The following is a 24565-nucleotide window of genomic DNA, read 5'->3' as shown; positions in this document are numbered from 1 at the left end:
TGTTTGATTTTTTATCAAGTTGTTATCAAGTTCGGCGTTTCCGACGACGAATGGGAAACCTAGACCATGAGAATGACTCAATTTTAGAAATCAAGTAGTATAGTGTTATAGTCCGTGGGCCCCCTCGGAGATTTTGGGAGGCATATCATCATCTGAAAGCCCTTTCCATAGTTATTCCAAAAATATATGTTTACGCTTCAAAAAGCTCTGTGTGGCCGTACGGCGTAGTTGTTTATTCCAGTTAAAAACCACAGGGTACCCACGTCAGATATTTTCGAAAAGAAATTTTCGAAAGAAATTACTAATATCTTTGTCAACGTTGTGTAAGCAGCGGGTTTTCTGTGGTCTCGTAATTGCGCACACTAAATGACATAAGCTACTACTCTCTTATTATTCCGCTATTTAGGTCACCTTCTTCTTCAGGAAAGCTTCCGCCTTTGCCCCTTGCTCTTCCCAAGTCTTCAGCTGCTTGTCAATCAATTTCCCCGCCACTTCGATACCTTTTTCCACCACAGCCTCTTGCACCTGTTTGTTGGCAGCGATCTTAGCGAGAACAGCGGGGATGGCGCGCTTGTGCCCAGTCCCACTGACGTCATCACGCATAGAAACTAGACAAGAAAAACTATAATTTAGAGATTAAGGACTGCCTAAAAGCGTAGCTCCAAATCACAACGCTGCTTATTCTTGTTTTTTTGTTACGACTATTTGTGACGTTTTTAACGACGGTATACACCACGTGACCATATCGTTGCACCCCTTTGACACTTGCATGGCTTCTTCTAAGTTTGGTTGGAAGTTTGGTTTTGGCGATGTTACTATATGGTCGATCCTTCAATAAGAAATGGCCCACTTTTTGCCTGTCAAGGGATAATACGCGATACCTGTGAACGCGCCTAAGAAATAAAGCTTCACTTTATCATACATTTAAAAGCATATATAATACCTTTATCATTTCTTTTATTGTCGTTGTGCATTTGAGATTTATTGTTAGAGAGCGTTGACCACAGAGAAGAGTTGCGAGTGTTTGCGTGTAGCACATCTAAACGTCTCCCCGCGCTTGCATTTAGTGTCTCTGTACAAAAATACATAATATATAGATTACGGCACTGTCTAAAAGCGGAGCCAGCATTAAACACCTTTTATGTTGACTGATCGAGGTATTATTGGGGGATCTAGGATTCTGCTCTTTACTGAGATTTATTCATTGGCCCAACCAAATGGATCCAGACCTTATTCAATAATTTAAATTATGCAGTACATAAAAGTTAACAAACACAATTCCTGTGGTGTGAATATGGCTGTCAAAGTTGTCAAGAGTCTAATGGTAAAGTCTTATGTTCCATTTATAAATATTTTTTTTAATCAAAACATTACTCAGACAAGCTTTGCCCTTGTGCAGAATATGTCATGAATGTAACAGCATTCCAAAGATTCCCCATAATATATTTAGACTGTTTAGATGCCATGCTGTAATTTTTATTTATCGATTTAGTGGCGATTCTCTCCTTCATTGGACTGATTATTCAGAAAAATGTCTGTAAATTAAAATCCACAAAAATATATCTTCTTTCATGCATTTCATATTGGTGCACCCACCCATTACCATATAATGGCCTTGTTGTTGGTGGTCTACTCCAAAATGAGAGAAAATGAGAAAATGAGCTCTCATTTGAGAGAAAATATTAATTTGGAAGCAAACCCTAAAAAATACATCTAAGACATCACAGACAGTGCTAAAATGCAAACTTCTAATTTCAAACCAAAACCTTTCATTGATATATGTTTTGGGTAGAGAGAAACAGCAAAGAATATGAATTGACTAAAAATGGCTATGAGGAGAGGAGAAATAAAGGAAATTGACTCAACTTGAAAGATTTAGTAAAAAATATAACAGTAATGAAAATTATTGGATAAGCATTTCTTGACATTTCCCCTTTCTCGTTATTTTAAGGTTTTGTTTACATATTTATCATATAGTTTAAGTATCTTGCCCTAAAAAACCCTTCCCCTTAGTTTCATTATGAGACATTTGTATAGCTACATTCTGACAAGCTTTGTCCTTGCGAAGAACAAGTAATGGATGAAACAGGATTTCGAGGATAGAATATAGTGTCAGACACAATTTTAGATGAGATGCAATGCTGAAGTTTTCATGTACCATTTTAAGTGGTGATTTTCCATCCCCATGGGAATTAATATCTACATACAAATATAAATATAAACCTCTAAAATAAATTTAATGTAAAACAGACTGAACTGAAAAGGAAATCCTTAAAAGAAGATATAAGTTAAAGTACTAAATAGAAATTTCTAATTTAAAAATCAAATCTGTTCATTAATTTATTTTTGTTGTAGAGGGAAAATAGCGAAGAGCATCAATTGCATAAAAAAAGTCAACAGGGAGAAGGAAAAGGAAGAAGTTTGACTTCTGTAAATGTTTGATAAGAAAATATAACAATAACTTGATAATTATATTCAGTACTTCCCTCAAATATCCCCTATGGCACTATCTTTTGAGTCCGTTGCTAGGGAAATTTGTTTGTTTTATAAAAGCTTCTGTTTTGTGTCAAATCTCTGACGTCATCTGACCCCTCCCATGGTCACGTGACCCAGAACATAAAAACGCGTCGGAGAAGCTACTGTTCGAATCTACCATATTTTTTTCAGAAATATTTAAACATCACTATTTTCTAAAACTTCACACATCGGATTTGCGAAATTTTGATACCGCGAGAAATTGCGAATATTTATGTTCTTCGAAAACCACATATTTGGTAATAACTTTTTCATTTTTCCAAAAATCAAAAATCCCATGCGCTAAGTAGTTAGGAATGGTAATATCAATGATTTGAGTGAAAAAAATTCAAAATTGTTGTAAAATGTTCAAAATAAACGTGTTTTCTCGCGCGGAAATGGCCTCCATCTTGTTTTTCCGCCATTTATTTTTATTATCGTAAAACATATAAAAATTGCATTTTCTTCAACAAAATGTCGAAAGTTTATTTTAATTTCTTGGAAAAAAGAACAAAGAAAATTAGAACTGGAGTTTCGAAGAACATAATAATAAAAAAAAGGACTCGATTGAACGCGGAGCGCTTGCCTACAAGTCAAAGGTGCTAACCACTGGGCCACAAGTAGACCACAATGTATTGGTGCAAGAGCTTGACCTTCTGGCCGTAGATGCCCATCTTAAGCAATGGGTGAGTGCATTTCTTACTGCTAGACCTCAAAGAGTCATGATCAATGGGGTTTTGTCTGAGTATGTACGTCCCCATGGGGGTATCCCTCAGGGCACTAAAATCGCGCCTCTCTTATTTGCCGTCTTAGTAAACAGATTAGTAGATAACTGGCCGTATAGGGTAAAATATGTTGATGATACCACTATTTATGAGGTTGTACCTAGATGCTCGCCTAGTTACCTTCCTTTTATCGCTAATAAAATCTGTGGGTTTGCAACACAACGCGGCATGCGATTAAATCCTAGCAAGTGTAGGGAGCTAGTAATTAATTTCCTAAAATATCAACCATCTCCCACATGTGCACTCAATTTAATGGGCTCAACTATCAAAAGGGTTACCTGCTACAAGTTTCTTGGAGTTTTCATTAGTCATGACCTGTCTTGGAATAATCATGTAGAACACGTGTTCAGTAAGGCAAATAAGCGCCTGTACGCGTTAAGACTTCTCAAAAAGGCTGGCTTATCAGTACATGATTTGTGTACTATTTATTGCGCGCTCATAAGGTCTGTACTCGAGTATGCGTCGCCGGTGTGGGCTGCTCTACCGGAATACCTATCTGAGCACCTGGAGTCTATACAGAAAAAAGCTTTAAAAATCATTCTAAGGCACGAATATACGAGCTATAGTAGTGCCCTTGCCTCAACGTCTCTCCAATTTTTGTCTGAGAGAAGGGATGAAGCATGTCGGAAATTTATGGCAAGAGCTAAAACTGTTGAACCCTTAAAATCTGTGGTTAATAACATGACAACTGTCCAACATGGATGTAATTTGAGATCAGGAAATGAGAAAATAATAGGACCGCAAGCTAAAACTTGTAGGTTTAGAGATTTTGTGACTGTGCGCTATTGTTAGTTTCTGTGTGACGACCTCTCACTTGTAATTCAGCCATGATAGCTGCAATGGTGTAGAAATAAACATGTATTATTATTATTATTATTATTACGTAACCAAGTTGGATGACGCGCGGCGATTTAAGTCTATTTAACCGAATGTAGCGCTTTTCCATTTCGTAGCAACGGAGTTTCGTAGCAACGAGATAGTACCATAAGCCCTTAAGTTGATGGAAAACTGTTTTCTTTACAGATTTATTATTTAAAAAGCAAAAGTTTGTTTTTAGTTTTATTTAGGTATCTTGTTCTAAAAAAAAACAATTGAGTGTGTACTGCTGAATCACATTGTAATGCCCTAGTCATTTGAGCCCCCTCCCTTATGGTCCCGGGGAAGTCAGGGGTTAATGTGGGGTTCTATTTCGTCATCAGCCTAGGTCGTGAGGGACTGGTACGAGAGCGAGTAGCGCCAAGCATCAACCAGTTGTGTCGTGCTTTCGCATCGTTTGGTTTACGAAGAGTACTTCCCTATATTCTTCAGCTTTTTCCAATCACTCTTTTTATAGAATAATCGCCGATACAATCAGTGGAACCATCAAGGAATCGTTTGAGGTAGTTTTTCGACATTCTGGTTGATTAATTCTACCCAATTTCTTCGTTCGGGTTTTTCCCCCGCCCTTTTTGCTATCTTTTTCTACAGGAAGGAACAAGATGGGCGACCAAAACGACCCGAAGGAAACCGAAGAAACGACTTCTTCTACTGCAGAAACAGGATCCAATTCCTTAGTAGCCGTCCTAAATAGCATGCAGGCTAGCATGCAGAGTAGTAATGAACTGCTCAAAGAGCTTGTGATCCAAAAGAGATCACGCTCGCCTAACCACGAGCCACGGTCAAAACGATCGAAGGCAAATCCCCCGGCTCCACAGAGAGCAATAAGCCCAACCTCCTCAGATGAGGAACCAGAACCAGAAGCTTCTCAAAAAGCAAGTTCTTCACGTCAACATGACGCTAATAATCTCACTGATGATTATGATAAAGTTAGTCTCTTTGGCGGAGACATTGAAAAGGATGAGGAGTTACTAGAGCTCAATTCTGAGCTTGACGAGTCCGAGGTTGAGGGTGACAACAACAGTTTCCTTGACCAAATAAGATCAGGTATAAGTGGCTCAGTGGATACTGGCCCCCCAGTGTCAGCTAAATTAGCTGAATTGGTTAATGAGAGTGTTAACATAGAGTTGCCTACAGAACAAAGAAAACAGCTCTTGAAAAAATTCAAAAAACCCTCGAATTGTGACAAGGTACTTTGTCCAAAAGTAAATGAGGAGATCTGGTGTAAGCTTAACACAAATGCTAAACGCTCTGACCTTAAATTAACAGCCCTGCAGGACACCTTAGTAAAGGTATTAAGTGCAATGATTTGCACAACTGAAAAATTGCTTGAGCACAGGGAACATAGAACAATCCCTAACTACAAAGAGCTGATAAATCCTTTTTCAGATGCTGTGGCTCTTGTAGGGCATGTGAACACTGAATTATATTGCAAGCGAAGGGAATTAATGAAATTCTACTTAAACCCTGAGTTCAAGCCATTGTGTTCGAGGTCTCGTAAGCCTGGGCAACTCCTCTTTGGTAATGATTTACCAAAAACATTACAAGAGCTCAAAACGACTAACAAAATCATGAATAAGAGTTCTGAGGCCAAGCCCTTTAAAAGGAGCAGCAATATGACTGCTAGACCTGGGAACAATTACCCCCAAAACAAGCCTTTTTTGCCAGGCAGGGGGAGGGGCTACAAACCTCCCCGGACGACCTCAACAAACTCAAACATAGCCAAGAAAAAGTTCACGAGGAACTAAAGGATTTGAAAAAACAGGTAAATATATCATTCTTTCCTATAAATGTTGAGTCTACTCTGAAACAATACCTTAACACAAAGGTTGAGCATTTTAAAAGTGGACAGTTATCCTGTTTCTTACCACAATGGCAGGAGTTAACATCTGACCCTCAAATTCTAAACACAGTGGTCGGGGAGACAATAGATTTTGTATCTGAGCCTGTCTAGTCATCTTACCCTCCTAATTCTATATGTAAAGAACATGTTGCCCTTGCAGAGGCAGAAATTAACTCACTTATGAACAAAGGTGCAATTATCCCATGTGATCATGAGTTGGGGGAATTTATATCCCCAATATTTACAGTCCCTAAAAAAGATGGAAAGGTAAGACTTATTTTAAACTTAAAAAAGTTGAACTCCTTTATTGAAACATCCCATTTCAAAATGGAATCTATCCATTCAATTTTGGACCTAGTAACCCATAATTGTAGATGGCAAGTCTTGACCTCAAGGATGCCTACTATAGTGTACATATATATCCAGAGTTTCAAAAGTTTCTCAAGTTTAAATATAATGGAATCCTCTACAAATATTCTGTTTTCCCAAATGGATTATGCACATGTCCACGAAATTTTACAAAATTGTTAAAGCCGCCCTTATCCCATCTAAGGCTCAAAGGCCATATCATAGCAGGGTATATTGATGACCTCTACATACAGGGTCAGACATTAGAGGCATGCACACGAAGTGTCATTGACTCTATTGAAATGTTTGAAAGTCTTGGCTTTGTGATACACCCAGAAAACTATTCTTTAATACCTAGTCAGCAGATTACATTTTGGGGGTTTCTCATAGATTCCATGTCTACGACAGTAAGACTCACAGAGGAAAAGAGAACCAAAATTAAGATGCTCTTGGTTGAACTCATCAAAACGGGGATAGTAAAAATCCAAGCCATTGCTAAAGCTATAGGGCACACTATTTCCAGCCTCCCAGGAGTAAAATATGGAGGCTTATATTACAGAAATCTGGAAATGGAGAAGGCCCATGCCCTAAAGATTTTAAAAGGAAATTTTGAGTCCTCTATGATAATTTCTAGTCAGGGAATGGCTTAATTAGATTGGTGGGTTAACAATATTGACATTAGCTTCAATGATTTTAATCGCCCTCCAATAGACATTACCATTTACTCAGATGCCTCGCTTCAAGGGTGGGGCGCTGTAATGGCCGACACCAAAACTGGCGAAACTGGTCCCCCTCTGAGCGTTAGCAGCATTTTAATTATTTGGAGCTTCTTGCAGCCTTCTTTGCTTTGAAATGTTTCCATGCCTCATTGGCAGGCAAACATATTAAGCTTATGATAGATAATACCACTGCAGTGGCCCTTATGTACATGCCACAACAAAGAATGCAATGCACTCGTAGTTCAAATCTGAGAATTGTTTCATTTCACACAATATGCTTTGGAAAACAGCAGCTCATATTCCTGGAGTTGATAATCATGAGGCAGACAGAGAATCCAGGCATTTCTATTCACAAGATACCGAATGGATGCTTAACCGAGATAATTTAGACATGGCATTGAGTAATCTAAATTTCAAACCAGAAATTGACTTATTTGCCTCTAGGCTTCATAAGCAGTTTGATGCCTACTGTTCTTATCGACCAGACCCAGAGGCCTCTTTCATAAATGCATTTACCATTTCATGGTCTGATGAGAAATTCTACTGCTTTCCACCTTTCAGTTGCATCTCAAAGGTTTTGCAGAAAATCATCCAAGACAAAGCGATGGGAGTGATGGTTGTTCCGTTTCGGCCAAGCCAGACTTGGTACCCAATGTCTCTGCTTGCTCGTCCTCCAGTGAAGCTGCCGCCATCCAAAGGTCTGCTGACCCTGCCAGCCTTCCCGGAAACGGTTCACCCACTGCACAAGAAATTGACCCTTCTTATTTGTCTATTGTCCGGCAACAATTGACTGGACTAGGCTTTACAGAGCGATCTGTGAAGATTATAACTTCAGCTTGGAGGGAAGGGACTACATCACAATATCAGACTCATTTAAAAAAGTGGCTCCAGTTCTGCAAAGAGAGAAAATGTGACGTAATCTCGCCGAAATTGTCATTTGCCCTTGATTTTCTCTCCATGCTACATGAACAAGGGTTTCGTATAGCTTTGTCAATACAGCCCGAGGCATGTTGTCCTCCATTTTGCAGCTTGATGCATCATCATCGGTGCCATTTGGACAGTTACCTATCGTTAAGACATTTATGAAGGGCATCTTTCAACTTAAGCCTGCCCTCCCACGCTACGTATCTACTGGTTTCGCAAGGGCGAAATTGTTACATCCCTTACTTTGAAGGAATTGACCTTGAAGCTTACATTTTTGCTAATTTTGTTGAGTGGACAGAGATGCCAGACGATCTCGTTGTTTTCTCTGGAAAATATGAAACTGTCTGACTCTGCCAAGAACGATGTGGATGCGGCTCTGTTGCTATGAGCTTTGAACTGAGAAACATCAACACCTGCTGAAGCGAGCACTGCTTTGCACCACCTCGATATGGTATCGGTACTTGCAGGGCCATGAGGCTTTGCATGACATAAAAGTAGTTGCTTGCAATTATTACGTAGGTTTTCAGTTCGTAGGAGGTATTCCTTTAAGTACTTCATTATGCATAGTTTCTCATCCTCTGGGTATGCCAGAAAAACAATAGGAGCAATGTGGTGCCCTGTCCGAGTTTGTTTAATCTTCTCGGTTACTGTGAAGGTACAGCTAGAGTTGTATAATGTACATCCCGCTTGTTGTTATAACCACTTTTTTATTAAAGTGAATTTTGCACAGACTGGTTTGTGTTATTAATGTCCGGTACTGTTGCATCATGGGTAACATCTGTTCCCGCATCTTATTTTTCAACGATGCCTCAATAACTGCTCTGAAATCTCGTACCAGTCCCTCACGACCTAGGCTGATGACGAAATAGAATTGGAAATTAAACGAGACTTACCTGGCCCACCCTTGTTATGCCCCACCCTTTGGGTATTGGCTCTGTAGTTATTGAGGCGATTATTGTGCACTCTAAAACCTGATTGATGCTTGGCGCTACGCTCTCTCGTACCACTCCCTACACTCCCGGCTGATGACTCATAGAATCACAATCAAACTTCGACTTCCAGGTAAGTCTCGTTTAATTTCCAATTTTAGATTACTTTTTAACCAGAATATATCAAGAGGGGTGATGGTATTGGCTGTTTTTGACTCTTAACTTGGAATCAGGCTTTTATCACATTTGTTTAAGTCTAATCCCCACCCTTTCCTGGGACCATGGGGTATCAAATTACTAAACTCCCTTCTGTTTTCTTCAAAACATGGTTTTCAATTATCATGTCTTCCAATCTTTAGCATTCCTCTTGACCCTCAGGAAGTCCCTGGTTCATAAAAGAGTGAAAACAATTATTCATTATTTATGTCTTTCAAAACAATCTTTTCATCAAGCCATTTATTATCTAACTAATTTTCCACAACTATTTGAGGTAAAATAAACAACATCAGATGCAGCAGATAATAAAAACACTAAATATAGACAATAGGGGTCGAATTTTGTTTGAATCCTCAGTAAGGAAAATTTCTCTTGTTGGAAAAGTTGGAAAGGTTGCTGTATCTTATAAGGATATGTATCTTCTTAGAACTAAGAGCACAGGATTTAATGACAAGAACGGTTTTCTTTAGCAGTATATGACAAATGCAACATGATATTGTTTAGCCTTTATGGAATATCTCAACACAATCAAGAATAGAATCAAAAAGCCCAAACTGTCGTGATCTCGTGCCAGAAAATGAATACAATACACCAAAAAACTGGAATTCGACTCTGCCGAATTTTCGTCTTTAATAAGACTCAAAGTCTGCCCTGAAGAAGTTTTATTTAAGACGAAAATTTAGCAGAGTCGAATTCCAGTTTTTGGTGTATTCAACACAATCAAGAATATAGATAGAACGAAGAATGTCAAAACAAAAGGTGTTATGCTCAAATAATTTGATTGCTACGTAAGTTAAGTACTCGCATTCCCAAAGCAAAGAAAAAGGACAATAAAAAGCCCAATTACTGTGATATCCTCAATATACAATACAAATCGTTCTCCGAAACTCACCTTGTAGTGTTTTTTTTTGTCGCTGTGCTTTCTTGTGGTTGTGTTGGCTTTTTAATGTAAACGGTTACTTACTTAAATTTACTAGCTAAAACCAGACATATCCTCACATAAATCTTGTCGTGAATGTTAGTAGATCTCCTATAATTGACTTTATCCTTAAGTCACAAAATTTGAGGCAAAAAGAAATAATCATCGCATGACAAGAACTTTTTCCCTTGCCCCGTGCTTGTATATAGTCACAAGTTCGGGGCAGAGTGGGGCCTGGGAGTTGCACGGCTGGCTGGCGAGTGACACAGGGTACCCGCGAGAGGGTATTCGCGCGATGACCACAAAACCAAGTCGCATAGGTATACCATATTTCTATACCTATGGAGCTCCGCGCGCGGCCTACGTCCGCGCTGGCTCCGCTATTAATAGCGGAGCTCCCATACCTAAGAAAACGTGGTATATAAAACAAATATTGTAACAAATATTGGGAACCCATCGACTCCAGTTTTCGTGACGCGATGTCTGTCCGTCCGTCCCTCGTATGACAACCAAGCTTGGCAGGTGTCATGTATGTGTCAAGGGAGGTGCAAATATGCGGTCACGTGATTTGTGACGTCATTGATGACGTCACTAGAAGCAAAAATATGCTGACGTCATCAAAACAAAAAAATATATTTACTTTTCACGAAGGAAACATCCTATGGCTACCAAACTCGTTAGGTGTCTTGTAGGTGTCAAGGGGGATGCAACAAAATGGTCACGTGTGGTATGACGTCATCAATGAGGTCACTTAAAGCAAATTGTGATTAAAAGCAAAAACATTCATATATCTTGGAAGAAACATTGTTTCACAACCGAACACGGTAGGCGTAATGTTTGTGTCAAGGAGGGATGCTCCAATATGGTCACGTGATTGTGACGTCACCAATGACGTCACTAGAAGCAAAATATGCTGACGTCATCAAAATAAAAACATTCATATCTCGGTAACTTGGTAGGTGTCATGTATGTGTCAGGGGCGGTGCCAAGATTTGGTCACGTGATGCGCGACGTCATCGATAACGTCACTTTAAGAAAAACTATCCCGATGTCATATCTATATTCATATCTCCTAAACGAATCATCATATGACAACTAAAATATGTGTCATGTATGTAACAGGGGGGGTGCACCTATATAGTCACCCGATTGCGACGCCATCAAAGGACCTCAAAAGCAAAAAATCGTGATTAAAGGAAAAAAACATTCATATCTCTTGAAAGAAATATTGTTTCACAACCAAACTTGGCAGGTATCATGTTTGTGTCAAGGGGGGTGCAAAATATGCTGACGTCATCAAAATAATAAAAAAATAATTAAAGAAACTTCGGGTGACAACAAAACTCGGTTAGGGCTGTCCCAAAGATGCTCGGCAACTTCTGAGCAGCTTTTAGGATTTGCGGCAACTTTTCTCTTTCCGGGCATCTTTTGTAAATGAGAGCACGTTTGCTTGCTTTCTCGGGTTTTTAGGGATATATTCACCTCAAATGTGCATTTTTTTGCTTATTTCCTTGTTCTTGGTATCAAACTATTGAACTCTCGCGTTTTTGAACTACTTGCATCATTTATTAATCTGGTAATATTAATGGTCATTGGTCAACCTATAGTTTGACAAAGAGGCAGTTATGTTGGTCAGCGTTCTTTACTATGATTATTCAAAATGGCGGAGTCCTCGAATGACGATGAACTTATTATTAGAGGCAACAAGCGAGCGACAACAACAAGCGCATACTTACCAATTCTCACGGGTTTTTTTTAATCAAATCTCCCGGTCTCCCGGTTTTACCTTTATTACAAAATTTTAATCAGTCGATTTGTTTTTTAAGGTAGAAGTTAGATTTTACCCACAAAGTTCTGCAATTCTTATAGTTTGTACCCAAGTTATGACGTTTTCAGTTTTTTCGATCTGAATAATCAACGAGCCTTTTGCATGTGTTTCTTGTAGACCACAGGACTACCACAAAAGTTCTCGTGGGGGAACATCTCTTAAATTTCGATCAAAGTTTTCACCATTTTACTACAGGGTACCCAGTTATCATATTCGATCAAATTGATATTAACTGAGATTGTACAGTCGTTATATCAGTTGATTGTACAGTCGTTATATCAGTTGAATATGTCCCGTTCCTGTTCCCCGCCCCCTCAAAACTCAAGTTTTTTTTTAAGTCTGGGGGTTGGCAGGTATGCAAGCGACAACAATGACTGATAGCCAAAGCCTTGAGTTGCACTTTGAACCAAGTCGTTTTGTTTTTACATGATGCCTCTTTTATTGCATCATCATTTAAATACATATTACAGCATATAATCAAAAGAATTTTTAAACACTGTAAAATGTTGTAAATTTCTTGGCAACTTTTTAAACTTGGGACAATTTTTAGGTAATTTTTACATGATGCCTCTTTTATTGCATCATCATTTAAATACATATTACAGCATATAATCAAAAGAATTTTTAAACACTGTAAAATGTTGTAAATTTCTTGGCAACTTTTTAAACTTGGGACAAATTTTAGGTAATTCTCATTCTATTTTTTGCATATCAAGAAAATTAAGCCAAAAATTGTCGTTTTTGCTCAACGCGGTCACTTCAATATAAGGAAACTAATATATTCCTTTCTGGAAAAACTGCACGATTCTTGTAATTTTTAAAACTACCGTCAATGGAGAAAGTATCTGAAAAGAAACTAAGAGTCCTCGGTACCAGTCGCTCAAAACGACAACGTTTTCTTCATATGGGCATCTTTTTGGCAACTTTTGGAAATTGGGGCTACTTTGTGGCATTTTTTCAATTTTTGGAGCAACTTGTGGGGATTTTTGGAGCATCCTTTTAAGAAATTTGGATCATCTTTGGGACAGCCCTAAACTCGGTAAGTGTGATGTCATTGATGATGTCAATAAATTATAACTACCCTGACGCCAGAACATCGTATGACAACTAAACTTGTAATGAGTCATGTAGATGTGGGGAGAACGGGGCATAACAAGTTGGTCGCGTGATCTGTGAAATCTTGACGTCGTCAAATACAGAAATATAATAATATTTAATATTATTAATAATATTTATAATTAAGCGAAAATTAGCAAAGATTTGGTCGTTTGGAGCTCCGCTTTTAGGCAACGCCTAAATCTATATATTATTCTGCTATATTAGCTTTTAGTATTTTATCATAAGGGGAACTTAAAAAAATATTATCGATCAGTAAAAAAACCGTCACCTTCCAATCAGATATCAAATGATCGATCCCCTAGTACTATATGGCGTAGCATTCATCGTGTGAAAAAAGGCCGTTCACAATATTTGTTGCCTTTTCATTAAAAAAAATTATCAGATTGACCGCATCTTCAAGAAGAAAAGACTTTGTCAATGTCTGCTTCAACTTCGAACAACAAAAGGAGCAGTATCTATTTCAAAACATGGACCCCTCCCAGCCACAAGAAATTTGGGATGGGTACGTGTTAAACTAGATCTATGGCCTAAATTACGTATGTATAGCTCTTTTACTACATCTCTGATGGACCCAATTGGGAAATCAAAATAGTTCGAATCAGGAGGTCGAGTTATCAAGGTCACTAAATACTTGGAGAGAAACATGAATAATTTCGAGTTAGTTCTTGTGTTCGTAATTGTGTTGGAAACTTTAAGCAAATTTCCTAAATAGATATTGAACATACCTGATGTCCAGTATAGCGTAGCCAAGCAGGCCAAGATGACAGCTTTGAAATGCATAGCAGTTCAAGCCTTAGCTCTAATAAAACAAATGAATTACATTTTAAATTTATGGAACATTTACAATAAAACCTAGAAAATTGTTTTATCTTTTTTGTGTTGTTGATATTGATCATTGAAGGTATTGCTTTATTTTATTTTGTGCCAACGTCCAAGGGTGTGTTGATGTGAAATGCGCTAGTCAATCGATTTTGATATCATGAAATAAAGGTCACAATGGAAAATTAGACAAGGTACATAGGCTCAGTTCAGTGCGATTCAGTTGTCGAGGGATGAGAACGAAAAAGCTACAGCCGATCACTTGGCGGGAGGTACCAGTTCATTCCTTTCGACAACAGGGTTGTACAAGATTGATAATGAGAAATACGAATGAGAATAAGAATGAGAAAAGTAGGAATACAACCTTTTCCTTTTTATATGCTCTACACAGAGCGGCATGACATTTTTGCGGTCCAGAAGTGCAAGCGGTTTTCCTCTTCATACGTGTATTTTAAAACTTATTTTGTTTGAACTAGACCACAAGGGCAAAACGCGTCCGTGCCGCAATTTTTTGTAAACTTTAGTTACCTTTATCAATTTTTTGGGCTAAATATAAAAAATTCCCTTTTGACATCAAAACCAATAATTATTTTTGGCATCGGGAGCTCACACGCAATGAATCTCTTTGCATACTTTCTTCGCTCCAAAACATTACTTGTCCGGCTATTTCTAAGATTTAGCAGGTGAAGGTTTTTCTAAATACGAGAATTAACAAATAGTCGATAAAACAATTGGTTTGTTACTTGATAGACAACCTGTCGCCCCTTAATATTCTTACAGACGGCTCCAGGTTTTCTCGGTTTTCCGTAACTAAATAAAAGTGTTTCGCGGGTACTGTATAATAGAGAGAGATGTCATAACAGTGGTATTTTTCCGATACCACATCATTTACCAATGATGTCTTTCTAAAGACTTATGATAACATATCTTTTTAATAACTAATAAATCACGTCAAGGTCCTATCTTATCTACCATTGATTACTCAGCTTCCCTTAATAACCGCTATATCACGAAACTACTTATCTTTTCCTTATAACCACAAAATCATAAAACTTAACAAACCTGACCACCTATTTTTTCTCCTTTTCTCCTAAAACTAACCATCTATACTGAATATTTGATTATATGGAGATGTCTAGTGTGACACAGTTTCAGATTTCCAAATTGGAAGCAAAAAATTACGCGATTTAAAAAATTAAAATAGAATCCGGAATTGAGCTCTTCATATTAAGATTCAAATCTAAAATAAATTTTACGAAAATACCTACTTATTGCATTGAAGAAGAAAAAAAAAAAAACGATGTTTAATATCCTATATTTTTCAATCAATGGAGAATAAAAAATACAAATGTAAACAAAATTTCATCTATAAAAGAAATAATTTCGAATATCCCCTAATTTTCGAGATTTCGCTTTTTGATTCAAGGAAAAGAAACAATTGTCGTTAACGCCTACTGATAAAATATAGATGCTAACACCAACCGATAAGTGATATTTGAAAAAAAAAAATGCTTTTTTAAAAATATAAATTTACTGGCATAATATATGGAAATTGATTCCTAAATATCTTTGAAAAATGATCTTAAGGGATCAAATAGGAGACTTTTATTTATTGTAATTAACTTATCTACATCTGTTGCTATATTACCAGTCATTGTCATCATATTTTCATAAAAATATCAAGACAATATTTAAGAACCTTAATAGCCTAAATGTCACTAAGCGCACATTATATGTATGAGAACCTGTCACGCTAACTTTTTTTTTTTTTACTTTATAGCTCTAGTTCATTTTTTAGAACATATTTTCCAAAATATTATCTTTATATGTGCTTATTTTTGGTGAGCTACATTAAATTCAATTAAAAACAATTGTCGTTAACGCCTACTGATGAAATATAGACAACACCAACCGATAAGTGATTTTGAGAAAATGAGAAAAAAATATTCAAACTGCTTAAGTTCAAAATGTCAGCATGTCAGAACATGAATTAACAAACGTATTTTGTCTTTGTGTTTACCGACTGCCTTGATAAACATTATTAGTTTGTTGTTGTTTTGCTATAAATTGTTCAACATTTTTCACTTTAAGTTTCACAGACGTACTTTCTCAGACACCTAACAAACAGCAAAGGCGATAAGGATCTCCCTTACCTTACCAGCTATTGAAGAGGTCGAGAGAAACACTTAAGCAAGTAACTGTAGCTTGAGCGGTGAGTGCTCATTTATAATAGGTGAACCTTTTTGTCATTTTAGCATGTCACATTAATTTTGGAAAACCCAACATGCACCGTCAATTTTTACCTGTGGCAGGTACCAGTGACCGTATACCTATCACGTAACAAAGAATCGAGGTATTTTTCAGGTTTTCATGGGGTTCGAAACGAGCGTTTTCGAGTTTCCCGTTTTCAAACCCACCGGAAGAGTAAATGTGTTTTACCAGTCTGAGTAAAATCCGCGTCAATAACAAATAAAAGAGAAATATAAATAGCTTTCGAGTCGTTATTTTAGTATTGGGCGCGACGCCCCCACCCCTTTAAATTCAAATGGTCCGTCCCTTATACATTTTGTGTAAATATACTTCCAGAATAAATATTGTTTCGAACTACTAATGCAACACAACATTTTCGCGATGGAACTCTGCACGACCAAGGGCCGCCTCTACTTATCAATAGAAAACCCAATTTTATAGAACAAATTTTAAATAACATATTTTGACTAGATACTCGGTACACCCAAGTCACTGATCTGGTCATCGTATCCTCGAATCATGTTCATTTCATTTACAGCCCGTGTTGAACACCTATCTTCTATTCGCCTTCTACAATTTGAAATAGGTTCTTAATTTGCTTTTGAAAAAAAATATACATTTACAGGGATAATATTTGGAAATTGATTTCTAAATATTTAAAAAAAATGATCTTAAGGGATCAAATAGGAGACTTGTTTTAAATATTATAATTAACGTATCTACATCTGTTGCTATACCATTCATTGTCATCATATTTTCATAAAAACATCATGACACTATTTAAGAACCTTAATAGCCTAAAGTCACTAAGCGCACATTATATTTATGAGAAACTGTCAGGCTAACTTGGAACAAAAAGTTTTTTTTTTTACTTTATAACTCTAAGTCATTTTTTAGAATATATTTTCCATTTGTAAAATATTATCTTAATTTTGGTTGCTTTATATGTGCTTATTTTTGGTGAGCTACATTGTTAAATACAATTAAAAACAATTGTCGTTAACGCCTACTAATGAAATATAGATGCCAACACCAACCGAGAAGTGATTTGGAAAAAATCATAAAAATGAAAACAAAATATTCAAACTGCTTAAGTTCAAAATGTCAGCACGTCAGAACATGAATTAACAAACGTATTTTGTCTTTGTGTTTACCGACTGCCTAGGATAAACATTATTAGTTTGTTGTTATTTTGCTATAAATTATTTAACATTTTTCACTTGAAGCTTTATTTCACACAGACGTACGTACTCAGACGTACGACTCAGACGTACGTACTTAAAGGTGATAAGGATCTCCCTTACCTAACCAGCTATTGAAGAGGTCGAGAGAAACACTTAAGCAGATAACTGTAGCTTGAGCGGTGAGTGCTCATTTATAATAGGTGAACCTTTTTGTAAATTTAGCATGTTACATTAATTTTAGGAAACCCAACATGCACCGTCAATTTTTACCTGTGGTGGGTACCAGTGACCGTATCCCTACCCCGTAACAAATAATCGAGGTATTTTTCAGGGTTTAATGGGGTTCGAAACGAGCGATTTCGAGTTTCCCGTTTTCAAACCCACCGGAAGAGTAAATGCATTTTACCAGTCTGGGTAAAATCCGCGTCAATAACAAATAAAAGACAAATATAAATAGTTTTCGAGTCGTTATTTTTAGTAATAGGCGCTACGCCCCACCCCTTTAAATTCAAATGATCCGTCCCTTATGTAGGGATGTCAAACTAAAAATTGGATAAATTCACCCATCGATTTTGATGCATATATCTTCAAGAGCTCACCACTCTGATCATTTTGATACCACCCCCATCTCTGTAGCACCTTTGGTTCAAAAGTTATTATTTTATAAAGGTGCCAAAATATGGCATATAATTAGATGAAATATCGCCTGTTTTAGTTACAAACAGCCTATACTGTGATGGCACCATTTTGATGAAACTTAGCAATATGGGAATATTAAATATTTATTCATTACTTTTGAATCGGCCAATGGGTTTTGCTCAAATTTTCAGAGTGTTTGGTTGTCATGAGAGTTTCCAAAAAATATCGAACGTAGGTTACTATGGTAACAAATGTGACGTCACCAAGGGTGAAAACGCAAATTTTAACAAAAAAAGTACATTTTTTATGAAAAAGTGTATTTCTTGTTAATACTAATGTACCCGACAACTGTTGAAAGACCAATTACAGGTGCATGTTAACATTTTGACACCGTTACCATGGTAACAAACTGAAATTACCCATAATAATTGCAAATGACTAATTGCACTAGCATAGTAGGTTATCATGATATTGACTCCCCAATCTAAAGTAGTTCAAAATATTGGCTATGTATTGACTTCTGGTTGCCATGGCAACCAAAAGGAACGGTTGAGTACCCTTAACCATTTGTTAAATCATACTTTATATCAGCCAGATAATAGAATTTGTTTGAAAATAAAAATGTGTCAACCCTGTATTTTTATAGCTTATTAGCACCCTTAAAGAGCAGGTCCCCACATAACCTTTCAGAATTGTCTGAGAATCTATCCATCCTCACTACTTTTGTCCCAATAGCATAACAATATTCTATAATAATGATGAGCAATGATAGTTTAAATAATGCAGACACATGTTCATTCTATCTTAAATAGTTTTAAGTTTTGATAGATTGTACAAGTTGTACAAGGACCAAGCAAAAATGGAAATAGTCAGATGTCAGTTATGAACTCACAAGACCTCTGGCAGCACCAGTGCCACCGGCCTATTTCACTGGTCTTGCTGATACAAAAGAAAGAAAACATACTGCAATTACTTTATTCAACTAAAGAAGTCTCAAATGTTTTTTTAAATAAGTCCTCAAACAAATTAAAGGTGCACACTTCTGGTCCATCAAGACAGGCATCATCATCATCATCATCATCATCATCATCCAGATCATACTCAACCACAAACTCTGGGCTGTCACCGTTGTTCACTTCTGATGTGCTTAAAACCTTGCCGCACTTCCACCAGCACTCATTCCTGCTCTAATCTTTAAAACGCTGAGATAGCCTTTTCTTCAGCAATTATGGCATGATCTAGTTTATTATTTATGTTTTAACTCTATCCTTTTTATCTGTTTATGTCTAGGATTTTTTGGAGTTTATACTCTTTAAATTGAGAATTGATATTAGCTTGATACCACTTGATATTAGCTTGACTACCACTGCATGCATTTTTTAACATTTCTGGCAGAGAGGTTGCCAGGTCTTTCCATTGCATCCTTTAACCTATTTGATGTTTGTTTCTCAGGATTTTTTACTTTTTCTAGTTCAACTCCCTGTGTGTCTTCCCACTCTCAGCCTGCTCAGCTATGACTTACACCTCTACATGAGTGTTTGTTTTATCTAAAATACTAATCAGAGAACTAACTTCATTGTCATAAGCTACAATTAAAGCATCTGTGTCTGTAAACACTTCCCTTTCTTCCACATTGGCAACCTCCACACCACCACCTCTATATAACACCCTCGGCAAACGAGACTTCTCCTCCAGCATCGACACCAACTCCTCCTTCTCACCACGCCTATCCCATTTCTCTGCCATTATCTTCAATCTTTCAACTGCCTGCCACAAACTCTTCTGATCGCATGTTGATTTTCATACAGAAAGTCCAAAAATCCACCACAAAAAGTCCTTCCAGGATTTCCCTCTAGAAGCTAAAACTTTCCTCAAAGCATTTACTAAGACCGGGCTATTCCCAATCAATAGGTACTTGCAACCTATTAATTCTGAATAGATTATTTGACTGTAGCTACTAGAAAAACAACACAGACTTTGTTTTTTCGAGCTCACTCGCAGCTAGATAAGAAAATAAACTTTTAAATAATTTTGCTTTTGTGTTCTTACCTTTATAAAGTATGCCAAGCTATTGTTTATTTCTGGTGAGCAGATACCCAGTGTGTCCTGATTTTATTACGATTATTGGTTAGGCTGAACAATTTCAGAAGCCAGAAACAAAATTTCAACCTGATTTCGCAATACCACGAGACCGTTTACACTGCTAAGCGAACTCACAATCCACACTATTGCGATTTTAAGCAATAGTTATGTGAAAATTAATGCGAAATCACGCTTTGCAACTTCAAATTTATCTAATCTGAATTGAATGGCTGGAGTTGATATGGCATTATAATTATATATTCCACTAATGACGGTATGCCATTTTTCAAAGAATACCTGAAAATGACCGAAGTGCCGAGCCCTCGCTCCCAGGGCTCCCACCACCCATGGAGATCGAACAGACTGGTGAGTTGGGAACGGAAACTTGTTCTCCTTTTTAGCAGAACTCCCCAGGCCTGGAGTGGAGCCCATGGCCATACGTATAATTGAACGTCACTTGAAACTAACCATTCATTGCCCATTGCGCCTGGCGTAAAAAAAATGGACTAAGATATTTTAAAACACCCTTTCACTAGAGTACGTGAACACCTGGCTAATCAAATTGATATTTGGTTGATTTTTGGTTGAAAAACGATCGATCGTCTTAACTAGTCTGTTGGCAGTTTAGTGATATCGGGACTCATGATAGGTCATTATTTTATTTTAATAAAACTTCAGAGTGGTGATATTTAAATTCACCTGAATTCCAGGGTTGGGGTATCCCCAATGGCCAAAATCTATGTTAATAAAAGAAGTATAAATACTGATTTTCTTTCTAAATTATCCTTAGGTTTACTTGAATTGCGAAATGAGGTCCTTCTAAAGATATTGGCGCTTTTGCCGTTACGGACTGTTATACAATCGTTATCTTTCACGTGCAGGAGGCTCAATATCATCGTCCACTACTTTGGAGGACTTTCTCGTTGTCAAATACTGGCTGTGCCAGATGCATTCGATTTTATATTTTCTAAGCATTCTATTCATTTCCGTCATCTTTATTTTAATGGGAAGTTTGAACCGCAATTGACCGAAAATCCGCGATTGTTTTCCAAGGCATTGACGGGTTGTCTTAACGTAAAAATACTATAGAGAAATTCATCATCGATGAGGGAATTCCACGGTAAATTTTACCCGAAAAAACAATATCGTTTCTCAAGTGAAATCGTTTTTCAAGTGAAATTTAACGTGGAATTCACGAATCGATGATGAATTATTCTTGAATCCTATAGTCAAATTCTTTTTATGTTAATTTTTGTTAATTTATGTTGAAAAGATTTTTATGCGCTATTTTTAGTTGGCGAGGAAGCCATTTCGTAGTAGTTATTTTACTAGCCAATGAGACGTGAGCAGTGTTTTTACATGCGAAGATCAATGCATTTTGCTCTCAAGAGAAACAGACGACGGTTTGAATGATTGAGGCATCTTTATTCTCGATGGTACAGTTAATAGCTGGATATTTGTGTATCGGATTGAGCACAAACGCTTAGTAGTCGCCTCACCAAGCAACTCTGTGAGGATTGGAAGTTCTAACACTGAGATGAGAAAATAGACAGATCAAAACAGAAAAGAGTTTTCACTATTCAAAACGATATTACTAGCAATGCTTTAGTGACTGATATATCTGTTATCAAATCCTTTCCAGTGTTAACGGAATTTTACATGGAATACCGTCAAAACGTAATCAGTGCAAATGCTACTTTAACTCTGTATGACTACAGACACACCACTCTTAATCTACGCATGTGTCCACAGTTCAGCAATTCGCAGCGTATTGACATCGCCGTTAGCTTACCGAAGTTAGAAGTTAGAGAATTGATGGGTCTGGTATGTTTTCAATTTGTGAAGCAGCCAAGCTACTTAGTTCCTCTAATTCCTTTCTAACTTCCGATCTTGATACATACATGGCACAAGAATGGAGTAGCTTAAAATGTATGTTCCAGGAATTGATATTATGCTAGAACCTTATTGATAAATATATCCTCTTTGATGGTTAGAAATTTACACGAGGGACAGATCATTTAGCTTTTGAGGGTGAGTTAGGTTACGGAAGTGTTTACGGCGGTACTAATAGGGGTATTTTGATCTGTGCAAGAATTGTTTTGCTCTTGATCAAGCTGTGGCAATTTGTTTCTTGCAATATAATACCAAAAAATTAATTGAGTTGCCTGCTTTGTATTTTTTTCCTAAGCAGATGCAATCAGACGCTGTATAGATCCGCCTCAAGCACAGCAATGTTCGAATGCTTCGGAGGACACTGTTTTTTCAGGTAATCGCTAGTTTTATTACAAAGCTGCTTTTTTAAATAGAGTTTAGCGATATTTCGTAACTTATTTTATTGACCGCGAACAGATCACTGTTAATTATGACATTAATTAGCAATTCAAATTACTTGGCTTACGGTAGTTTGAGACGGGTGTTTTTTCCTTTTCTAGTCTCAAGTACAAATGGCGGGGGAGTAGAGGAATTTGGGGAGCTGCTCGATGCAGGCCGAGTTAAGCGGTTGAGTGACAGCGAAAAGTTCAGACTTATTTCGGCAAAACATTCCCCACCCCCAAATCACGTTTTTCCCAAGACAACCAAAAGGGGCAAGAGTCGATCATTTCAAAGATCGTGGCTTTCTGAGTTTAAGTGTTTATTGTACATCCCGTCAAGGGGTGGGGGCATTTGCAAGGCGTGCGTCCTATTTCATTCTACCAGCCAACCTGGTGTGCTTGTAAAATCGCCTATGACCAATTTCAAACGTGTCAAGGAAATCTTACAATCTCATTCAAAAACAAATTACCACAACGACGCCCTTTTGAGAGCGGAGAACTTTATAAAGAATATGAAAGCCCCAGAACAAGCCATTTCTATGGCTATCGAAGGTACAAGGATAACCCAAATAGCCAGAAATCGGAAACTTTTGGCTAGCATCGTGTCGACAGCGATCTTGGATGCTCTGGAAAAATGGTCACTGGATATCAAGAACTGCCGTGGGCAGGCATATGACGGCGCTGCTAACATGTCATCGCTGGCGCGCGGAGCTCAAGCCCTTGTCAAACAGAAGAGCCCCAAGGCAGTGTACACTCACTGTAATGCACACTGCTTGAATCTTGTAATAGCCCATTCTTGTGATCTTCCAATGATTCGTAATATGATTGGCACGCTGAATGAAACCTGCTGTTTTTTCAAGTATTCCCAAAAACGACACGATCTACTCGTCAATGTCATTAAAGATGTATGCCCCGAATCAAAGAAGACAACACTAATAAGCCTTTGCCGAACACGCTGGGCGGAACGCCACGAAGCTTATGAGGTATTCTACAGCCTCTTCCCTGCAGTTCTGAAAACCCTAGAAGTGATGACAAACGAGCGTCAGTACTAAGATAAGTACGGAAGTTGGAGCTGGGACCAGGAGAGCCGCACAAGAGCCAATGGCCTTCTGTCCGCCATGTCCAAGTTTGAGTTAATAATCACGATGATCACTGTGATGAAATGCCTCTCAGTTGTGAAGCCACTGAGCATCCAACTTCAGAAGCGCGCAAGCGACATTTACAGAGCTTACTCCCAAATGAGCTGTGTAAAGGAAGATCTTCAAGCTCTGAGGCGCGATATCGATGTCTTGTTCGTAAAGTGGTACGAGTCATCTGGCCCTGGCGCTTCCCACCGTGATATCTGGCTTTAGCTCTGTCGATAAGGAAATCAGGTTTTGGCACTGTCCACGGGGGTTTCTTGCTGTGGCGCTGTCCACGTCGGGATTTGGCTCTGGTGCTGTCCACGGGGGGATCTTGCTGTTGTCCACGGAGGGATTTGGCTTTTGCACTGTCCACGGGGTATCTGGCTCTGTCCACCGTGATATCTGGCTCTGCCTCTGTCAATAAGGAAATCTGGTTCTGGCGCTGTCCACAGGGGGTCTTGCTCTGGCGCTGTCCACGGGGGTTTCTTGCTGTGCCGCTGCCCACGGCGCGATCTTGCTCTGGCGCTGTCCACGGCGCGATCTTGCTCTGGCGCTGTCCATGGGGGGGTTTCTTGCTGTGGCGCTGTACCACGGGGGGATCTGGTTCTGGCTCTGTCAACAAGAAAATCTTGATCAGGCGCCGTCCACGGGGGGATGTTGCTCTGGCGCTGTCCACGGGGGGGGGGGGGGGGGGGGGAGAGCTCTGTCATGGTGGGACCGGCTCTGGAGCTATCCACGGTGGGATATGGTTCGGGCGCTGTCCACGAGGGGTATGGTTCGGAGGTTCTCGCTCTGGCGCTGTATACAGGAGGATCTGGCTCTGGCGCTGTAAACAACAAAATCTGGATCTGGCGCTGTCCACTGGATATCTGGATCTTGCGCTGTCCACGGATATCCCACTTTCCGCTTAGCGTGGCTCCGGTGACTGACCAAAATACTAGGCTGCAGCAGTTTTTACGATTACTGCGCCATCTGATGCGCCATGTGCATCGCGGTGGCTTGGGCAGATAGGGAGCTTTGTGTATTTTCCTTCAGGTTCAAACAAACCTGGACAGCAAATCAAACTGTATGCTATAAAAAGTGGTTATTCATGAGCGTCAATGTTAAAATTGTTTTACCTGCACTGGCCAGAAGC

General features: G+C 38.3%; 1 protein-coding gene across 6 annotated transcripts in view; it reads right to left on the bottom strand.

The window, feature by feature from the left end:
* The window catches only part of LOC116617089, a 46797-nt gene extending 29348 nt beyond the window's left edge, over positions 1-17449 (bottom strand). The window contains exons 1-4 of one of the 6 annotated variants that reach the window (XM_032379511.2): positions 17399-17449; positions 13746-13819; positions 944-1072; positions 412-608 (exon numbers count right to left, since the gene is read on the bottom strand). In XM_032379511.2, coding sequence (XP_032235402.2) covers positions 412-608; positions 944-1072; positions 13746-13800 — 381 coding nt within the window. In that variant the 5' untranslated portion in view covers positions 13801-13819; positions 17399-17449. Of the gene's footprint in view, positions 1-411; positions 609-943; positions 1073-13745; positions 13820-15992; positions 16108-17398 lie in introns of those variants that run through there. The other 5 variants (XM_032379510.2, XM_032379512.2, XM_032379515.2 and 2 more) reach the window with 5 other exon arrangements.
* Between the last annotated feature and the right edge of the window lie 7116 nt (positions 17450-24565).

The sequence above is a fragment of the Nematostella vectensis genome, chromosome 5 (assembly GCF_932526225.1).
Source record: "Nematostella vectensis chromosome 5, jaNemVect1.1, whole genome shotgun sequence".
Lineage (NCBI taxonomy): Eukaryota > Metazoa > Cnidaria > Anthozoa > Actiniaria > Edwardsiidae > Nematostella > Nematostella vectensis.
The sequence above is the reverse complement of the archived record's forward strand: the minus strand, read 5'-3'. Positions and strand labels throughout refer to the sequence as shown.